Source organism: Catharus ustulatus, chromosome Z (assembly GCF_009819885.2).
Source record: "Catharus ustulatus isolate bCatUst1 chromosome Z, bCatUst1.pri.v2, whole genome shotgun sequence".
Taxonomy (NCBI): Eukaryota; Metazoa; Chordata; class Aves; order Passeriformes; family Turdidae; genus Catharus; species Catharus ustulatus.
Window position 1 is genome coordinate 29,540,975 of NC_046262.2, and position 22,411 is coordinate 29,563,385.

General features: G+C 40.4%; 1 protein-coding gene across 50 annotated transcripts in view; it reads right to left on the minus strand.

Moving 5' to 3' along the window:
- The window catches only part of PTPRD (protein tyrosine phosphatase receptor type D), a 1,216,292-nt gene that overhangs the window by 43,124 nt on the left and 1,150,757 nt on the right, over window positions 1-22,411 (minus strand). For all 50 annotated transcript variants that reach the window (XM_033085150.2, XM_033085149.2, XM_033085148.2 and 47 more), the window contains one exon: window positions 9,242-9,417. In XM_033085150.2, coding sequence (XP_032941041.1) covers window positions 9,242-9,417 — 176 coding nt within the window. The remainder of the gene's footprint in view (window positions 1-9,241; window positions 9,418-22,411) is intronic.

The window sequence follows — 22,411 nt, forward strand, 5'->3', positions numbered from 1 at the left end:
TGAATGTGCTGACTACTTTTTGTTTCATCCTCTTGTACTCAAGACTGATCACTCTGTGCAGCCTGAATAATCCTTTCACTGAATAAGATATTACACTATGAAGAACATATTGAACATTTCAGCCTGCTATTCAAGTGCTGTAATCAAGATCTACTATTTTCCATAAAAGAGAACCACCTCTTTAAGCTGATATGAATAATATGTAAAATATCTGTGAAACAAAAGGATCAAAGGAAAGAAACATCAGATTTAAAAAAAAAGTTATTATGTCTTTGGTTCACTTGAAACAGAACTAGTACATGAAAAGGTACATTGGAAAGTATTTTGTAGATCTAGAGGTCTCAGTCTGGATTTTGATTTTTGAATGGAACTTCAAGTCAAGGTGAGCTTTCTATAGCTAGTTTAATACATGGATTAAATTTTTTATCATAGAAATGCATTTCATACAGTTGCCCTGTAAGTTCCCTTAGCAAAAGCATTGATTACCAACTTCAGCACCCAGCTGTATCTATTACAGTAATTTCACGAATACAAGCCGCAGCAATTTGACAAAAATTTTGGTGGAAACCCGGAAGCGCGGCTAATAGTCGGGGGCGGCTAATATGTGAATAAGTTTCTGACATTTACAACCCCAGACGTGCCAGCCAGGGCGCCGAGCCAAGCACCTGCCAGTAAAAGCTGGCATTCGGCGATTGTTACAGTGTTACTGTGTTGCCCTGGCTCCCTGCAGGCAGCACGGGGGGGCGGGGAGAGAGGCGGGAGAGCTCTCTTCTTCCCTCCTCTGCCGCAGGCCAGGGGAGGACGGGGGCGAGGGGGGGCACGCCGCCATTGCCGCGGTTCGGGGAGAACGGGGGTGGGGGGGGGGCGCCACCATTGCCGCAGCTCTGGGAGCTAACGGGAGCCCCGCGCAGGCATTGCCGCGGCCCGGGGGGAGGGGGAAGTGTGCACCGCCATTGCCGCGGCCCGGGGGGGGGAGAAGTGCGCGCCACCATTGCCGCAGCTCGGGGAGCCGACGGGAGCCCCGCGCAGCCATTGCCGCGGCCTGGGGAGGAGGCGGGGTGCCTTGTCCGCGCCCGCCGCCGGCGCCACGGGCGCGGGAAAGCTCCGTCCCCGCCCGCCGCCGCTGCCGTAGGAGTGGGGGAAACTCCGTCCCTGCCTGCCACCGCGGGGCAGCGCCGACCCGGGGTGACCGAGCCCAGTGGCAGCGGCGGCTGGCCCCGAGTGGCAGTGCCGGGCTGGGCCACCTGGCCCCGTCAGCAGCCCCTAGTGGGCCGAGCCTGCACAGCCTTAGCTCAGCCAGTAAACCCCGCCCTCCCGCGGTTCTGTTACTAATTGCGCGCGGGTCCTCGCTGCGAACGACAGAGCGGCTTATTTATGGACAAAAACCGAAATATTTGCCAACACCCAGAGATGCGGCTTATACTCAGTGCGGCTTGTATTCGTGAATTTACTGTAATTTTCTTAGGACAAGCTCTGTAAATGATGCAACATGTAAATCATAATCTTTTTCAGAGACACCTGTTGGAAGAACTTAAATTTCCCAATTTTTTGCTTGTAATACAGGACAACTGGCCTTGAGTTTCTCACCATAATCTGCTAAATAAGAAAAAGCAGGATTACTTCTTGATAAACAATACTAAATCCACTCTCTGACACTTTCAAGCCTCACATTGCTTGACAGAACACCGTTCGCTGAAGTAATGCACTACAATGCTAAACCATCTTGAACTAACCATATCTCCAGAGAGGGCTGCAAATCTGGGATGGGTCTCAAATGTAAGTCCTATGAAGAGCAGCTGAGGATAAAATGGTTGTACAGTTTGGACAGGAAAAAAAGGTGCTCTAGAACTACTGAATCTTACTGTGCTCTACCTGAAAGGAGGTTGTGGTGAGGTGGGGGTCAATCTCTTTTTCCAGGCAACCAGCAACAGCACAAGAGGAAAAGGCCTCAAACTGCCCCAGGGGAGGTTCAGGTTGCACATCAGGAAAAATTTATTCACTGAAAGAGTGGTTAAGCATTGGAATAGGTTTCCCAGGGAAATGCAGAAGTCACTATCCCTGGAAGTGTTAAAAAAAACTAGTGGACATGGCACTTTGTAACATGGTTTAGTGGGCATGGTGGTATTTGGTAAAAGGCTGGATTTCATGAGCTTGAAGTGTTTTTCCAACCTTAATGATTGTAAGATTCTACCTTCATTCAATTTTTAAAACAAATAACCAGAATTTTTAACCTGCTAACTAAAAATGCCAAGGAGCATAGTTCCTATGTTTGTATTAAAAGAAGAATTGTATGAGGTAGTAATGTATGTGTTACCTCAAGCAAAAAGCAAAGGGACTAAGAAAATAAAGTCGAATTACAGAGTTAGAATATGGTTTTTACTAAACCACTTTCTACACACTTGCTTCAGGGAAATGATATTTTTATAGAAAACCATCAGTTTATCCTAACAGCTAAAAAATTCCCCACAAAAAGATAACAAAAAAAACCCTAGATGGTTGCCTTGAAATATACTTTTGGCAATACCAGGTATTGCCAGCTCAGGACCATTTCAGGTAAGACTGGCGCAAACAGTTCTTGGAAGTTTACACTAGAAGAGACTGAACACAATATCCTACCAAGCTTGCTCGATTCTGCAGGTTACATTTTGGAAGTTTAATATTTCAATACAAACCAACTTTCCTGCAAAGTTTATTTCTTCTTCCTTAAAGCCCCAAAGTCAGGGAAAATGGTTGATTACTACAAAATTTTTTAACAGCATTTCACATGTTGAAAGACTACTATGATTTCTTTCACTCTTTTATATGTAAAACAAATCAAAATCTTTCTATTTTTCCAGGAGCTGCTCATTACTGCTCTCTTCCAGATTCTCTGTAATTTACCAACATCTTTTCACATGGGACATTAATTCTGGATGTTCTCAATTTCAAATGTGCATAAGCTGAAGTAAACAGACTTTGAGCCTATGTAGTGTGTAAAAGAAATTCCTTCACAGAAAATTAACCCTACCTATAGCATGGCATTTCCACAGCTATTTTACTGGATGATATTAATAGTCAGTTTTAGCTGAGGCACCTTGGCACAGCTCTTCCACCTGAAATGTTCATAGAAAAAGAAACTCTAAGCTTTATTGGATTAGATTCTCACATGCATTAAGCATCTATGACTGACTGCATTTCAGTGAGAGCTGACCATGTTCCTGCCCTTGTGCATCTGAGAATCCTTCCATAATAAACCGTTACGGTTGAGTTTTACAATTCTGACATTACAAATGACTCTACCTCGTAAGATGGCGTAGGAATTCTTGGACTGTGGCCATGGCATTCTGCTACAGTGAAAAAAACCTCAGTACAAACCTACACATTTTTATTTTTATTTTTGCAAATCTGGTGAACACATGGTGTACTTGATTTTGCGTTTTTCTTTTTTTTTTCCCTCCCCAGTTCTCTCATTCATTCTTCATCTGACTCATAGTTTGCAGTGAGCACTAAAGAAGTGGAATAAAATTCTGATAGTACATTCTTGGTACATAAGGTATTGGTTTAAAACTAGGGAATGAACAGTGACAAAACCGCACATTTGATTCCACTTTAGTAAAATGATACAAGTTAGTATGAAAAAATGTCATCTGCAATGTGTCCTATCTACTAATATCTGCTGACATATATGCTTACCACTTAGCAGCTAAAGACATTATTTTTTTCAGTTGCTACAAAGTGTAGCTAAAATTTCTTTTTCTATTTTCCTTTATAAACATATTTCACAACTTAAAAAAAACCCCAGATTTTTATACACCTGTGCTGCCCAATATGAAATGCCAGTGAATATTTTCTGCAAAAATCAATTACATTTTGCCTGAATACAGTAGAATACAGGTGCACTTAGGACCGTATTGACAATATTCTTAAATGAATTTTTAAGTGCACTATTGCTGACTTCTCCTTTAGTGAAGATGTCTAATTGACACTTATTTTCGATGTAGTATTTTGACAGGTATTACCTGCAGTATTACCCAAACATACTTAGGAGGAAAGATGTGAAATTTGCTGCAGAAGCCCTGCACAGCAAATGGAAAACTAACTTCATCACAATCGTGCACAAAATTCTGCTGCATCTATTTAATATACAGAAGAAAACTGCATTCTTTTCTGAGCTTATTAGCTATGGCGGTGCATGTTATCTTGCTTTGTCTTAAGTATGAAATCAGATAGATTAGTTATCAATGCCTACTCTGCCATCAACAAATGAGTATTTATGAAAAACCATAGCATTTTGAGTAGAAAAATGTAGTGTTCTTCCCAGACCTGCCTTTATTTTTTCCTTACCTATAAGAAGACTTAGAAATCTTTGGTAACCAAAGTCTGTTTCAAAGCTGTTTTTTCCTAAGGAGTCCCAATGTACAATTACATTTTCTACTGTGTTTTCAACTTGTTGTGGGTCTTGCACTAGTTGAATTAGCATAAACATTCCCTGATTTAATTTATTATATCCTCCTTAAAATACCCAACCAAACCCCCTATGCAAAACAAACCCCAAACAATTATTTTACCTACTTGGTATTTCTACTGTCACCCATTTTCCTTACATATGGAATAGTCTATAAAGCTATTAAAAATTAGTTGAAATACTCAGACAGAAGTGTTCTGATGCTTGCCGCATGATACAACAGGAGTTCCTACTTAGCATTTCAGCAGTACCAGGAAAAGTCCATTTACTTTTTCTCATGACAATGCCATGTCTCCTGCCTCTCTCAGGTGTCAGCGACAAGTTGAGAGAAGGTAAGTCCAGGTATTTTCAACTATCTTTTGATGTTCTTATGGAACAAATACAGAACCCATACAAATAGTGCCATGTGCATCAATAATGGGGAACAAAATCTGAGACAGGATACATGACTTTTCTACCGGGCTTGTTTTTATCTCCCCCTTCCCAATAAAGACTCAGGATTCAGATGTTAAACCTTGAAAAAACCAAGATTTTTATACTACGCTTATGGTTTTTTAGATGATTTTTGTTTATAATGATGATTTATGACAGTCGAATAGGTGTTTGGATCAGGCTAACAGAATGTTACAAATGTAGTTTCCTCATCTATTCACTAGTCATTAGAAAATCTGAACGAACCTGATAGTATCACTGTGAAAACTAAAGCTTTCCTCATCAGTAAAGAAGTTCAAAATCTGGCTCAATATCAACTTGATATAGACATTATACTGTCATTTAGCTGCTAATATTTGAATACTTGATAGTGTCATTGTATCTTCCTTTAGCTGTGACCTGACTGGGTTTTTTTTGTCAAAAGATTTTAAACCTAGGAAATGGGATCCCAATACAGAAAATATTGTAATGAGGTTAAGGAGGTAAGAAAGTATTTTCTATCAGTTCCAAGATAACACATTCAAAATCCAGAATTGTAAAGCAAAGAAAGAAAGGATTGAATTCCCTTGTAAGTGGACAATGTATAACAGTAAACTATCCTGAAAAAGGAGGCAGGACTAGATGCTTCCTATTAGAGGCAACATTATGTTTTGCTATAAAAAGAGATTTTTCATCTGTCATTTATAAAATTCATTACAGCACATGAGTACTCTGAACATCCAATTAGTTGAGGGGAGAAAAAAAAAAAAACCAAACCCAAAATCCAACAACAGCAAAATCTAATCTGTACTGCTTGGGGTAGTGGAAAAGACAGAGAAGTAGAAAAGAAAGGTATCACACATTAAAGCTTTAAGCGTTTTACATATTTCCTCAGTATCACACACAACTGTGCTTTTTTAATCTCGAATTTACAACCTTCAATATTGTTCTTTTATTTCACTAAGATTAAACTTGTATCTGTAACAAAAATGCTACTAACACTGTTCCATGCACTGCCAGTGTGTATAATCCTTTTTGATACAAATTATTTTCATGGTAGCTGGATGATGAGACTGACTTTCTCTCTGTTGTCTGGTTTAGGTCAAGGGAAATTCAGGTGATGACATTTAGTATAAAACCAACTAAGTGTGAAAGGTTATAAGCAAAAGAGCTTCTTTTCCTGCAGCTTCCTTATAGGCAAACAAATGAATAATGAATTCACTGAAACATCTTCATTTGATCTACTCAGCTGTAAAATATGAACATTCTCAAATCTGAAGTCACTCAGACATCTAACACATGCTAATGAACCAACTTTATTTCTGCAGATGCAATTAAAATCCTCGTCTTTATCTATGAAGTCCAGGTTAAAAAGGCTGATACCAGGCTGCAGGACTACATAATGAAAAAAGCTAGCTAAAAAGAAATGACGACATGGAGATGGAAAGCAGAAAGTCCCAGGGAGAAACAATCTTGCCTTGCAGCAGGAATAATGATCAGGCTGCCAAGACACAAAAGCAATCAAAACAGAATCAAAGGAGAAAGAGAAACAAAATTAGCAAAGCTCTTCATCCCTAATGATATGTAACAGTGCTTATATTTCATGTTTGAAATCTCACTGTTTTTCTGCTACAAGAATATGCTCTATAAAAATGATAGCATGAGAAAAAATAGCAATGTAATGTCATCACTGGGAGTTTTTCTTTGACACAAGGACTCCCACTGCTGCCTCACCATCAACACCATCAATTACATTACATGTAGCCATTGCATTAGAAGAGATAACTGGTATGCCATATTCACAGAGCTGCATACTCTGAGACTGGAAGTTGAGTTGGTTATTGGGTATTTGGTATGTAGTGCTCTGCAATGAATGCATCAGATTCAGCTCATGAACACAGAAGGTGCTAAATTATGCACAAAAAATACACAAATATAAGCACTGAATGCATGAACAATCCATTGACTAGAATGTCTAGTTTCTCTTTTCACTTAGGGAATGTATTGCTTCTGAATGCTAATCACTTCTAGAGGTGATTACTATTCTGATCAGTGTTTTTTAGGGTGCAGCCAACAAAGGCTAGAGTTAGCTTAAAACTCTGCTAGGCAATTATTGGAGAGAATGAGAATTTCATTTAGCTACATCAAAACATCCTTCTAGACAGTGACTGGCTGTGGCCTGCAGTATTAAGATAAAATTTCAAGTACTTAAGTATACCTTTTGCAATGCGCTGCTTATTAGGAACCATTTTTTTTCTTTGCTCTGGTGTCATTTAACAGCAACTTTAAAGAATTAATTAGTGAAGAAATGGGCAAAATTTCATTTTCTCCATTCCAAACAGGCAGTCCCTGGATTAGACAAGGTCTGTAGAACCACGATAAAAAGAAAAATTCTGCTAAAATTACCCTCTGCTATGTACTAATTGCCATCAGGTATGTAAAAGCAGTGGTGTTGATGTGGGTTGAAGTTACATGTGGGAAGTGACTCTATAACTAGAATGCTACACATTGCTTGAACTGCAAAAGGCCTACTTATAAAAATGATGGAAAGGGTAAAAAGAATAAATATATATGTAAGGTAAGCCTCCAGAAAGGAATGACTGCTGCCAGGAGGTTCAAGTTATGTAATCATTGCAATTAAAGGTACCCAAGTATATGAAAAACACATCGATGCCAACACAGTACAACATTAGGCTTTATGGTACACTCCACCCTGTTGCAAGCTGGCATATGCTGAAATATTTTCATTTTGAAATGGAGCTTATCCATGAACCACTGAAATATCAACTATTATCCAGTTACCTCTGTAAGACGCTTTTACTGATTTAAAACCCGACTGGACGATAAATCTGTCTTCCTCCCTAATGTCTTTCTATATTACTGAACTCTTCTTGATCCTCCATATTTATGGCATTTTTTAACTCATTGCACAGAGCCTTTGATACCTTAGTTTTTTCCACCTTCCACTTGCAGTCCTGCAGCCTACTTCCCACTTACAGCTTCCTGCCCACTCACACCAGCATCTAAGACAAAGTACCTCAGAATGCTGTGGCAGTGTTTTTTCTTTGACACTCCTGTTCGTTACTCATCTCCTGGATTTGAAAACCCTTCTACTGTTGTTATGGCAGGGTCCCAAGGGAAATGATTACCACTGATGTTAGAATCACCACTTCTTTCTCCCCCTTTCTGATTTCTGTATTTGGTTGAAGTTTCTGAATTATGATATAGGACACATAAATGTGTTTGCAAAAAAGCTCAGCAATGAACCCAGCTGTGCAGCACTCTCCCTAGCCAGTACGTGCTCCCAGCAATGGCAACAGCATCATGAGCATGAACAACCCATGAGAACTGCAAATCCATCTTGACACAAAAATACAGTTATTGTAGAAAAAGTTGAATGGAGGAACCACCACTGAGGGCTAAATATTTGTTTGTCTTCCCAACCGCCTGCTGACAATGTTTTTTCTCATCTCCCTTTCTCCCCATTTTATCTTCTTCTTCTCCTCCTCTGTTATTTTTTTTCCTTTTATTCCCTCCTCTCCAATAACATCCACTCTTAGAACTGATAAATGTCACCAAATATGGACCCACTTCAGGCAATACATCATGGTCTGTTACTACACTTGCTATCACTTTCTTTATCTTATAAAAAACCCGTATTTCCATTTTTATTTCCTTTTACATATAGAACATATTTTGTTGTAACGCTTCAATAACGGAATCTACAATTCTGTTATTTGAATAGTATCATGCTATTACCAGAATTGTAATCCTTATGTTTTAGTGCTTTAGTTTCCTAATTTTACTTTGGTCTGCAAAATTGAATTTGAAATACCACAGATAATTTTTTGTATTCTGTTACTGCATGTGCTGTTGTAATTTTCCTTGACATTGTGCTCAAAAAAAAAAAAAAAGTTTCTCAAGCAAATCCAAATCCTCACTGATATTTAATACTGCTGAATCTATGCCATTTAAAACTGAGAACTGAATGCTGTTGAAATACATTAACTTCCTCATAACAGGATGATACATTCGTATTCTTATTACTAAAGACAAGTAATACTTTTGGTCATCTCATAAGATTTCCAACATGATTAAAAAAGGAAACAACCCCCCAAAATCATTATGATCAAAAAATGAAAAGTTTTAGAGCATTATAAAAACCTACATAAGTGTCATGACTTGGTAGTTTCATAGTGAAAGCAAGATTTCCTATATGTAAGTGCTTTTCATGGTGCAGACACTTTTAACTAGCGGTAACCTAAAAAATAAAATCAGTTTTTACACATATAAAGAGGGCAGGCAAACATACATGAAGGAAACAGAAAACTGACATTAGTGGTAACTGAGGTACAATATTATTAACTTTGCATAAGTTTTCCTTACCCTGGACCTCTCCTCTAGTTTCGTCATCATGACAACAGTTGCACCTCGTTGCTCCCACATCATTCTCCAGAAGTCACCAAAGGTCTCTGGCAATGCCCCCTGTGTTGCTATGTAAGCATTCTGCTTCCTGTATCCATCTATGTAGTTGGCATTGATATAGTCGCTGCCTGGTATGCCTGCAAAGAGAGAAGAGTGAAAATACAGGGCAGAACTTCTGTGCTGTCCTATTGTACAAGGGCTGAAAAATCCCATGATACAGCTAGTTTGATGAACTTTGGCTTGCTGCGTGCCAATTAGCATATGGGTACTTATAAGTGAGTGTTTGCCATTTGTTGAGTCAAGAGGCAGGGTGATCTCTATGGGAATAATTATTCTTTTGAAACAAGAGACTTCATTTGATAAGAAGTATAAAAGAAGCCTGAAAATCTGTATCAGGTGGAGACACCTGGGGGTCAATGCAGCAGCATTTAAAAGCTGGTCTGATGCTGCCTGCAAACACCCAAAATATGGCAGTCTCTGCCTGGAACAGACAGCATGGATTCTCAGTCAGACACCCTGGCTAGGCTCCTCAAACATTCTTGTTGAGATCATTGCACTTCCTTTAAATACAGAAGGAAAAAAATACTGTCAAGACTATTAATATCATTGCTATATTAATTTCCCCCATTAAGTGGGAAGATAATAATGGTTTTATAGTAACAAAAAGCATTATGTAAGTCAGATTTAAGAAACAGTGAAATTTTCTATACAATGTATGCATGAAATAAAGACCTTTGCAAGAATGGAAGCAGGCCAATTCCTAACAGCAGTCTATTTAACTCAGGGTATGCAAAGGGATGCCTGGACTGAGAGTTGGAACACGCTGCCTACTCAGGCCAAGGAGGTGTACTGGCTGTAGCAAAGGTTGCATTACTAATAAGGCATCCATGCTTACGGAAGCGAATAAAAATGAACTTAAAATTCTCAGACTACTGCTGAATTCATCAGGGCAGTGCCCAACTTTAACTCAGACTATGCGCATGTTGAAAGATAAAGCACTGAGGGGAACACTTTTTATTCACTGCTGTTATTTTAGCTGATGACTACAGAAAAAACTAAGATACTTATGAGGGATCTCATTGCTGGCTGAATGGCAAAGCAGTGTTAATTAGCTGAATATAGATATCTGCACCTTAGTAAATTTTGTTGAAGTAAATGACAGAAGTTACTTCTTTGAGCACAAATGTTTTATATTTATGCAGCCAATCTGCCATGCACAGGTCTACAAGCCCAAGAAGTGGTGCAGATTCCACAAACTCTTTCAAGAGAGAATCAAGGTGGTGATACAAGCTCCAGATTTATTCTACAGCTATGATTGTTTTCTCTCCACAAAGCAGTAAAATCGAGTTTCTTTCGCTATGAAACAGAATAAATTGTAAATAAAAATTTCCCAAGATTTTTGTCAGAAACCATATCTTCAAATCTATTCTGATGCATTATCTCCTTCTGGTGATCCCAAATTACAAATTACTGGAGCTGCATGCTCCTGTCTTTCCTGACTGTAAGTGGCATATATCTGAAAATGTCTTCCAAATTACAGTAAATTCACGAATACAAGCCGCACTGAGTATAAGCCGCATCTCTGGGTGTTGGCAAATATTTCGGTTTTTGTCCATAAATAAGCCGTACCCGAATATAAGCCACTCTGTCGTTCGCAGCGAGGACCCGCGTGCAATTAGTAACAGAACCGCGGGAGGGCGGGGTTTACTGGCTGAGCTAAGGCTGTGCAGGCTCGGCCCACTAGGGGCTGCTGACGGGGCCAGGTGGCCCAGCCCGGTGCTGCCGCTCGGGGCCGGCCGCCGCTGCCACTGGGCTCAGTCACCCCGGGTCGGCACTGCCCCGCGGTGGCAGGCAGGGACGGAGCTTCCCCCGCTCCTACGGCAGCGGGAGAGGGCGGGGACGGAGCTTTCCCGCGCCCGTGGCGCCGGTGGCGGGCAGGGACGGAGCTTTCCCGCGCCCGTGGCGCCGGCGGCGGGCGCGGACAAAGCACCCCGCCTCCTCCCCGAGCCGCAGTAATGGTGGTGCGAGGGGCTCCCATCGGCTCCCCGAGCCGCAGTAATGGTGGTGCGCCCCCCCGCCCCCCCCCTGGGCTGCGGCAGAGGAGGGAAGAAGAGAGCTCTCCCGCCTCTCTCCCCGCCCCCCGTGCTCCCTGCAGGGAGCCAGGGCAACACAGTAACACTGTAACAGCTGCGAAATGCCGGCTTTTACTGGCAGGTGCTTGGCTCGGCACCCTGGTTGGCACGTCTGGGGTTGTAAATGTCAGAAAATTATTCACATATTAGCCGCCCCCGACTATTAGCTGCACTTCCGGGTTTCCACCAAAATTTTTGTCAAATTGCTGCGGCTTTTATGCGTGAAATTACTGTATTTTGAAATTGAATGGAAATTAGGGGTACGTCTTTAAAACTGACAGCTCCTTTTTAGCTACAATTTTAATAGTTTTAACACTCATTCAGGGTAAATCTGAATGTTTTATTCCACTGTTTACTTAGCAGGGAATGAAACCACAGTAAATGCCACAGTAAGTAAGGTCCAATATAATCTGGCAGTTATTCAGGTTACGGGTTACTGTAACTGTAGTCTAGCAAAAAATTTTGCCTTCAGGCCTGATAAAGTTTCATGTAAGTTCTTATTTTATACGTTCATATCATATTTAAACTACAATTTTAATTATTTTTTACTTTCTGTACAAAATTAGAAGAAATACCTGACAAAATATTTCAGAGATAGAAAGACCTTGTAATTTCAGGTTTACAAGAAGGGCAGAAAATGGCACTCCTCAGGCAAGATGCATGAATGGACACAGGAAGACTGCCTGACTGATCTGACCTGACTGAAAGTCTCTTCCAGGAGAAAAATAAAACAAAATAAAAAACTCGTTAACCTGCACAGTCCATAGCTGAAAAGCATGACTTCCCTCCATGAAAGGCAGAAAGTGGAGTTCAAAAGCATCACTGTTGTAGACCTGAAGCTGTTTTACGTGACACTTCTTATTGTGGATATCAGAATTAATGATATAGAAAATACAACTCCTAGGCACAATGCTGTATTTTCTTCTTTTATCAAGATAATAGAACTTTTTTTTTTCCCAAAACAGATGAGAAGGAAGAATGAAGCCAACAGGAGAAATCTACACCAACTGTGTATTATTACCAAAGGAACTGAGAAAGCTGGTAAGAAATGTTTTCTGCATAAATTAGAATTATATTATGATGCCTGGTATCATACTTTGAAGCACATGTTATAAATAAAAGCCGGAGGAAAAAATGAAAAACAACACTTTGTAAAGTGGTTAAATGATCTTCTGGGAAAGCTGTCCTCTGGAACTGATAATGCACAAACTCAGTGTGAAAATTAAGCATGAGAACTGTTGCAAGCTGTTCCCTAAAGAATGATATTTACAAATTTTAGCAACCAATACTAGTACCTGATGTAAAAAAAAATTCAGAATGTCTGAAATTGTTAAGTCTTTCTACTTGCTCATTGGTATTAAATTTATTGATAAATCATATTAATATATAAAACTTCTGCATTAAATGAATTCTAATTATTTAAATTAGAATGAAGAAAAGCTTCATACCTTCCTTGATCTAAGATTCAAGTAAGAAAGAACAGTAACTGATAATTACAAAGAGGATTTCTTCAAATCTATATGAAAATGGAAATTTTCACTCTGTTTCTCCACTTAATTTCTGTAAAGTGAACACAAAGAAGTCTGTACGTCCTTTAGCTAGAAAAATTATTTTACAAGGCAAGTCAGCTTCACTGCACAAATCGAGGATATACTGTGGACTTGGACATGAAAATCCATTTACCACAGGCCCTGCGCAACTATTTATGAAATAACTAATGAAAGGGGGAAAAAGAATCACAGAAAAATCAACCAACCAAAACCAACCAACCAAACAAAAAAACCAAACCAAAACAACAACAACAACAAAAATCAAAAAAACCCACAAAAAACCCATGTTGCTCCAACACTTGAACTGAGATTTTCATCAAGGATTTATCTTTACAAGAATACAATATACAATAGGGCTTTATCGCTGATGAGATCAAGGGAACAACTTGATTCAGAATGCTCAGCTCCATTGTCTCTCTCAAATACAGTATCCATTAGCTATGTTCCCCGTTCTCCATCCATTCTCAGAGTCCCTTAAAGTCTCAAACCCATTTCTCACAGTCTCTTTCCATCACTGTTTTCCTGCATGACCTCAGTTTCACATCCTGCTCCAAAATCCTTAAAGCCCTCTAGGGAAGGTGCCTTATCATGAAAGGACTAATGAATTTGTTAAAAATAACAAATAAAAAACCTGAATATCTGTAAATATCTACAATGACAAAGCATAAACATTCATCAGAGACAAGTTAACCTAAGTATTAAAATGTCACTTCCTGAAATGATTTTTCTGGCCATAACCTCATTCCAAGCTGAGAAAATAGAACAATTTTCTGTCAACCTAAATAGTGCAAAAACAAACAAATGACAACCAGTCTGACTGCAGTACAATGAAATCCTGCAAACTTTTGTTAGCAGCCATAGCTTGAAGGCAACATACCCACAAGCACAGCACTAATTGCCATCGTTACTGAAATTTGGATTCAATAGTTAAGAGAGGTTGTTGTTCTGTAAAAGCATGGGCCAAAAGAGGGACAAAATAACCAAATTCTGTAATATTGATATGAACTTTATCTAGTCATTTAGCATCAGCGGGATTCACTGTACCTTTAGGATGGCACACCTGAAGTGTAAATTTATTGCACGACTATAAGGCACACCCTTTTGATTAAAATTTTCCCCTGAATCCGGAAGTGCGCCTTATAGTCTGGCGTGTCTTATATGATGGAGAAAGTTGCAAAATTTTCCAATGCGGAAGTGGGAGCTGCGAGTGGGGGTGGCGCCATGGGAGTGCTGAGCCGCGCAGGGGGGCAGAGAGCCAGCGGCTCCAGCCCAGCAGAAGCAGGGTGGGGAGACAGGGGCGGGGCGAGAAGGCAGGGGAGGGCGGGGAGGCAGGAAGACGGTGGCCCCAGCCCAGCAGGAGTGGCAAGGGGGAGGCAGGAAGACGGTGGCCCCAGCCCAGCAGGAGCGGGGAGGGTAGACAGGGAGTTGGTGGCCCCAGCCCGGCTGGAACGGGGCGGGGAGACAGGGGCGGGGCGAGGAGGCAGAGGAGGGTAGACAGGGACCCAGTGGCCCCAGCCCAGCAGGAGCAGGGCAGCAAGGCAGGGGTGGAGCGTGGGGACGGAGGTCAGTAGCCCCAGCTGCCGCGCGGGGAGGGAGGGAGGGAGGGAGGGAAGGAGCTGGTGGCCACCCCAAGCCAACTCAGAAGTGCGAGCTGCAGCCGCGCCACAGCAGCCCTGAGCCGCCTCGGACCATGACCAGCCCCTGTTACTAATTCGTTACTTTGTTTCGTGCGGCGCAGCTCCTTGCTGCAAAAAAAAGTTGCGCCTTATAGTCCAGTGCGCCTTATATGATCTACAAAGTTGCGAAATTTGCCATCTCCCGGGGGTGCACCTTATAGTCTGGTGCGCCTTATGATCGTGAAATTACTGTAATCTTTGCAGTACCACCTGACTTTTACAGGTGTCATGAAAGCAGAGACACAGTTTCTGCACAAGAAGTCCATTAAAGACGAAGCTCCTCAACCATGATTCTACAACTATTTTCTAGCAGCATTTTCAACTATGGTGATGAATGACCAGCGTCTGCAATCTCTTTATTTACCAGACAGGAGTTAAGCACAAGGGGGGAAGATTCAGATGAATAATTCATCATAAAAGACAATCCATTTTCAATTATCTCAAAAGAGAAAATAAGTTTCATTTTTACAAAAGTAAGAGTGAATGAGCAATGAAATAAAATTAGCCAATGCCACAATTAAAGTATAGAGGATTAAAAAACCCATGAACTGTTATGCTGAGAACTCACAAGCTGAGATGACAGTACAGCTTATTGCCACACAGACTTAGATCCCCAAGGCTAATAATGTAGACCTCAGGAATGATTCACTTGATTTCCTGAAGAGAGTTATAATCTTAAATAACTTTAATTAGACTTCACATTTTATTCACAAACTGAAATCAAATAATGAAATTATTTCAAGCTTTACAAAGGCTCAGTACTGAACAGCCTGTTTAAAATAAATTAAACTATAAAGCTTTGTTTCTGTGTTGCTTCCCTAAGACATGTGCTTTTAGTCATGTGCATAAATAGTGTGAAGTAATAGGATTAAATTCTGTCATGCTTGTAAAAAAGTTGGAAAAATACCATGATGAACTCAGGGTTGATGAGTTTAAATCAATGTCTGGTGGTTTGAACAATGTCAGACCAAAATCACAGGCTGGTTGTCCAGGTGTGAACAAGTCAGTGTGAAAAATCTAATTTACATAAGAGGCATGCAACAGGCTAACTATAAAAGGATGCAGATCAGGCCCCTTGCTATCCTCTCTTTTTCATCTCTTTCTCTTTTACTTTCTTTGTTGCATCACTCCAGCACTGCACCATCCACATGGCAGGAACAATGTGGCATCTAAGGACTGGTGATATTCTTCATTCTCTCTCTCCCTTTTGCTTTATCTGATCAAAGTACAGCTGTCATATTCTATCCCATACTCCATACTGAGCTTTATTGCAGGAGTGGGGAGATTGTGGAGGTGTGTTGTGGTTCGATAGCCAGCACCTTTGAGGGGTTTATTTTAGGAGGTGAGATCTGTGTAAGTGCTCTGTACAAAATTAAGGGCTTATTAGCCACCACTTTTACAGAAGCAGATTGTAAAAATGTAAAGTTTTGTTAGACAACACTTTTTGTGTCTAAATAGTGATCTGATTACTGGAGTTAAGGTGTGTCTACAAAATATGCGTAAGAGCCCTGACTTGTGGTCTGGTGTCTGTTCAGCCTGATGAGAGTTTACCATGACAAGGTGGCCCTGCCATGAGCTGTGACAGGAGCTCTGGCTGGCCATGCTGTGTCCAATGCTCCCCAGGACATGCCTGGCCCTCCTGGCTGCCAGGGCACTGCTGAATCATGTTCAGCTTGCTCCCTCAGGTCCTTTTCTGCTCTCCAGCATCACATTCCTGAACCTTTTTGTACTTCCAAGGTTGCCCCATCCCAGGTGCAGAATCTGGCACTTTCTCTTGTTGAGCTTCATGTGGCTGTTGATTGTCCAGCTCCCTGATTTGTCATGGAATTACTGCAGGGCCTCCCTGCCATCAAGGGATCCCACAGCTTTCTCATCCTATCATTTACAAACATGGTTAGAATCCCTTCCAGTCCTGAAGATGTTGAAGAGCACCAGCCCTAAGGTGGAGCCCTGCAGAATCCCACTAGTGACAGGTGACCAGTCTGATCTCACTGCATTCAGTGTAACCTTTTGGGCCTGACCTGAGAACCAGTTGCTCACCCATCACATGATGTGCTTGTCCAGCTGAATCATCAAATTGAAATGGTCTAAGCACAAATCAGTACTCTCAGAACTCACTGCAATATGGAGCAGCACAAAACCAATGAAGGTACTCTAGTAATAAATATTTGTAAAATGAAGGTTTTTTACAAAGACTGAGGAAAAGTCATTATGTATCATCCTAATTAAGTAAGGTAAGAAGAAAAAAGAAATGTCAGAAAAAGAAAAGAAAACTTATAGATAGCTGGATTGTGAACAGACTGCTAGGAATACTAGGAAAGTCTGGTGAAGAGGGAAAGGATGAATGATATGGAGTCTCAAAAAGAAATGCTGAATTATAGAGAATTTATGGAAAAAAGGGTAATGTAAAAAATGGATAGGCAGAAGATGTAGAATTAGGCACAACAAAGAAAGGGATTATTTAGAGGACAGAAGAGAATTATTTGAAAGGAAAAGGAAAATGTGACATGTTGGAACCCTGAAAACAAGAAATTTGGAACTTTTTGTGCTGTCAAGCACTGACCTCCAAAAGAACACTACTTTTGACCTAAGGCCTTGGAGAAGGCTTCCAAAATTGAGTAATAGAACTGAAATCACTAATGTGTAATTTGAATAGATGTGTGAAATATCACATGGTGAAGGGTTTGGAATTCTGGGTTTTATAATATAGTAATAGGTATGGGACAAGATGGAGGTTTTAGGGTGGAGGTGTTTTCTTTCTTCTTGTCCCTCTTCTTCTTGGGTTTAGATAGTACTTTTATAATTAGATAGAAGTGCTGCACTGCAGGTCACAAGTGTTTAGCCATTGGGTCAAAAGTAAAAATAAACTAGGTGTTAGCTTTTAATTGGACTGTTTCGCCTTAAAAGACCTTGTAACAAACAAGATACATCAACATTTCTTCATTTTTAGCTTGTTAGCACTCACTGTACTATAGATAAAAATTAATAAACAACTCAGTCTGAACACGAAATTCCATCTCTTGTACTTTAATCCCAACTCTGACTAAAGCAGAAGAAAGAAGGTAAAAACTAATAGTGACAAAAGTAAAATGTACATATGCAAACTAAGAACTAGGAGGGTATAAGATCTGCAGGCACGATGAAAAACTTGGAAGATCTGCAGGTGAAAAGAGAAACTTGGAAGGGGACTGGTAGAAAAACACGGGAAAAAGGAGGAGCTCTTTTAGGAAAAAGAAAGGAAGCAGGAATTTCTTTTGTTCTAAAAATTTTCTAATACTAGTTCAGAATGAAACTAAACAGCTTGTTTTGTGCAGGTCCTCAGAGGCATAGGTAAGAGCATGTCATCAGGGCACAATGCATGGCAGTATGTGCAGATCACAGTAAGTTGCACAGTAGTACAAAGCAGATATTGAAATCTAACACAATGTCATTGAACTGTGATTATTTTACTGCTGTCTGAAGCTGAGTGATCTCTTTAACTCTTAAACACTGAGTAACACAGTAGTTAACAGCCAAAGAAATCTTTTATGGAATAGAAATAATAATTTATACTCTAGATAATGCACTGAAAGAGACGACAAGTACCTCTACTAAGATGAAATGAAATGATATCTGGTTTGATACTTCTTGCAAAACTCAGTTTCAGTGAGTGTGCATAGTAAAACGTGTACCAAATCTTCATTAGTCAGTCAAGAACAAAGCCACCAGATGTTATCTTGAAGCTTTTCCCAATGGAAAGTTTGGCTACATATGTAATAAAAATTCTTCAGAGCAGATTTCAAGGGTATAAAGAATGGCAGCATATAAGTTATAACTCAGTAGACTCATACACCTACAATATGTCTCAGCATTGTTGTCAAGACAGACACCATAGAAATCTACTCTATGAAATCTGCTTCACAGGGGCTTTAACACCATGAAATTTACTTCACTTGTATTTCTGTATGGATATTTCTGTATCCATCACCAAAATACTTTTTTTGTTTTTAAGGCACTCCAAGCTTGTAGGGTGAGGGGCCATACAATTACTCAAGTGTATGCATTATTAGCAGAAGACAACATAAATGAAATGTGAGAGTGCAAATAGTTTGCAGAGGTCATGACTCTTCAGCAGTTACAATGCTCCAAACAATTTCTAAATCTTACATGACGTCTTACAATCAAAGTCAATTTACTGGCAACTGGCCATCAGACAAACAAGAACATCAGCAGCTTCTTGCCTTTTCTTTCTTGACCATTTGTATTACAGTCAGAGCCTTCTACTGTTAGCAGCATTTTAAAGTCACTAAATTTCCCATCAAAAAAAAATATTACCCTGCTGAAATATGATAGGTAGTTTTCTTTGAATAGTTGTCATTATGTGAATATGTCCACAGACAGAAGACTTTTGGTCATGGATATCTCCTAAAAGAATTGGCAAGACTTTTTAAAATGATAAATGTTTATCCATTTTCTCCCCACCCCCAAAATTATTATTTACTTCTTAGAGGTTGAAGATCACAGATCTAGCTGTTTTAACTCAATCTGTTTGTCTTTTCAGACTGTAAATTCTCCCTTAAATCAGTAAATACAATCAGTAAATTCTCCCTTAAATCCATTTAGATGCATCTAGATAATAAACTTCACTACATTCTAACATTCTGTCATTATACTTTTAAATTCCAAGTGTCCATTCAGAAACAGCAAAAGACAGCACAATATGAACTGATTTCAAGACTTCAATCAGATTTCAAGAGCAAGGGAACAAAATTTTGCAAAGTAAAATTTTCTTTTTAGGAGGAAAACCAAATTACCACATCCAACCTGAGTTTTTCCTCCAAAAGCATACCTCATGTAATAAAATTTAAACAGTGATAAGACAAATATTCCTGTGAAATGAGCAGTTATGTTGTGGAACTCCCTGCTGTATGTAATTAGAGAGGTCAAGAATATAGTGGGGATTCAAAACCAGGTTTGAATAGGAGTTACGAAGGGTACCAAAATAAATACTTTTAAAGTGGTGTGTTTCAGGGCTAATGCAATTTTGATACTATAAATACTTGCAAAGAAGTAACTTAAATCCCTGTTAATTGCTTCTCAAGACTTTCCAGTAATCACTTTGAATAGGCCACTGAGTTCTGCTACTGTACAAAACTGTCTCATTCTGAAGTACCAACTACATCATTCCATATTTCTGCAACACTGTTAAGAGGCAAATTGTTCAACAGTGTACAATTACAGTTTGGCAAATGCTTACAGTAAATTCACGAATACAAGCCGCACTGACTATAAGCCGCATCTCCGGGTGTTGGCAAATATTTCGGTTTTTGTCCATAGATAAGCCGCACCCGAATATAAGCCGCTCTGTCGTTCGCAGCGAGGACCCGCGTGCAATTAGTAACAGAACCGCGGGAGGGCGGGGTTTACTGGCTGAGCTAAGGCTGTGCAGGCTCGGCCCGCTAGGGGCCGCTGACGGGGCCAGGTGGTCCAGCACGGTGCTGCAGCTCGGGGCCGGCCGCCGCTGCCACTGGGCTCGGTCACCCCGGGTCGGCGCTGCCCTGCGGTGGCAGGCAGGGACGGAGCTTCCCCTGCTCCTACGGCAGCGGCGGTGGGCGGGGACGGAGCTTCCCCGCGCCCGTGGCGCCGGCGGCGGGCAGGGATGGAGTTTCCCCGCTCCTGCCGCGGCGGCGGCGGGCGGGGACAAAGCACCCCGTCGGCTCCCCGAGCCGCGGCAATGGCTGCGCGCGGCTCCCGTCGGCTCCCCGGGCCACAGTAATGGCTTGTGTGGGGCTCCTGTCGGCTCCCCGGGCCGCAGCAATGGCGGCGCGCGCTTCCCCCCCCCTCCCTGGGCCGCGGTAGGGGCGGCCCGGGTCCCCCCTCTCCTCCCCGGGCCGCGGCAATGGCGGTGCCGGGCCCCCCCCGTCTCTCCCCTGGGCTGTGGCAGAGGAGGAAAGAGAGTTCTCCCGCCTCTCTCCCCACCCCCCGTGCTGCCTACAGGGAGCCAGGCTCCACCCGCGGTGCAACAAAGTAGCGATTTGTAACAATCGCAAAATGCCGACTTTGCAGCTGCTCGGCTCAGCACTCTGGCAGGCACTTCTGAGGTTGTATTAGCCGCTCCTGATTATTAGCCGCATTTCCGGTTTAGGAGCAAAATCTTAGTCAAATTGGTGCGGCTTGTATTCGTGAAATTACTGTAGTCTTTTCTTCATATATATTTGCTCTTAAACAGTAAGCAACTGTCTAGGTATAAAATGGAGTTCTTCTCATTAGAAAGGCACAGTTACTATTTAAACCTCATTAATAATACTAGTTTTCTTGTGGCCAACAAAGAAATGCAGCTATAAATCAAATATTGTCCAAATGGCTGTAACAGAATGTAGTACTAATTTAGGTCCTGATTAAGTTGTATAGCAACACAGGTAAAGGAAAATATATTTTAAGTAATACTCCAAATATTGATTTCCTTAGTAACACGAAAAGAAACAGCTGCCAACTGAGTAAAGTGCTGGCCAGATTGTGTATTTTCATATCTGAAATATCTACTTAAATCCTGAAAGACAAGTATTTTTTACTAAATGCTAAAACCAATGTATTAAACTTATGAAGGTACACACACAAAATTTCATCTACCCAGTCATGTAAAATCCCAGGAATAAAATTTTTTAAGAGGCTAATTATATACTAAATTATTTCTGTTTTCAAGACTAAATACAATTTTATTAAAAGGCAATTAATATTCCATTTATTCATCATATGCTTTTTTCACCATAATCTAAAGACTTGGAAAATACTTAAAATCATGCAAATCACCAAATGGGTCAATATCCCATTTGTGCTTTTACATTTAATATTAATATTACAAAAGGGTATAATATTTTTCTCTATTTAGACTCCATGACTATGAAAGATTTAGAAATTTTACTCTCGTCATTGTATTTCTCAAGAAAGGGAATCAAACATTAAGCTTAACTGTATTTTGTCCCTGCTCTTTAAAATACTCAATCTTTTCCAGGTACAATGTAAATTTTTTTCTGTATTTTTAGTATCACTTATGTAAAAAAATAGTCAAATCTACTGTGTAATTTTATGCTTTCAATTGCTTTGACTAAAATTTTCTGCTTTTCCTCTTAAATTTTCTTCTCGTTTTCTGAGTATGTTCATTTTTTTAAAAGGAATGATATTTCAGGGATGATTTAGATAAAGTGCAAAATGGCAGTGGAAAATGGCAGTCCACTTGTCTAATATACAAATGAACAAAGAAATTTGTTTGCATTTAATTTCTTTCCTTTCCTTCTCTCCTCCTTACACAACTCTTTTTCCAAACAAAATCCCCAGAAAAACTTCAGTCTTTTTGCCAGCTAGACTCATCTCTGAGTTCAGCATTTTGTTCTGAAGAACTTAACATTCAGAAAGACTGTCCAGCTGCTTCTCCTGACCTCTTCAGACCATGTACTTTGACCTCTTGTCTGGAGCAGTGAGACAGAAAAGGATATATTGATTGACTTACATCACATATACTGCTAATTAGAATACCCTCTCTTCAGTGTTGAGACAAGTAGTTGTGCCAGCTAGAGGCAGGTTTCTACGCAGCTATACTTTTCTACAAGGTAATATGAAAAATTGTAAGTCATGTTGCAAACAAATTTTGTCAGGACTGCTATATGAGTTTCCAAGTTGCAACAAATATAAGCAGATTATCATATGCAAATTCTTCAAGGTAATCATTAAAATTTGGTAATACATTTGAGAAGCTCTTATCTGTGTTATCAAAGCCACAGATGCAGATGCGATGAA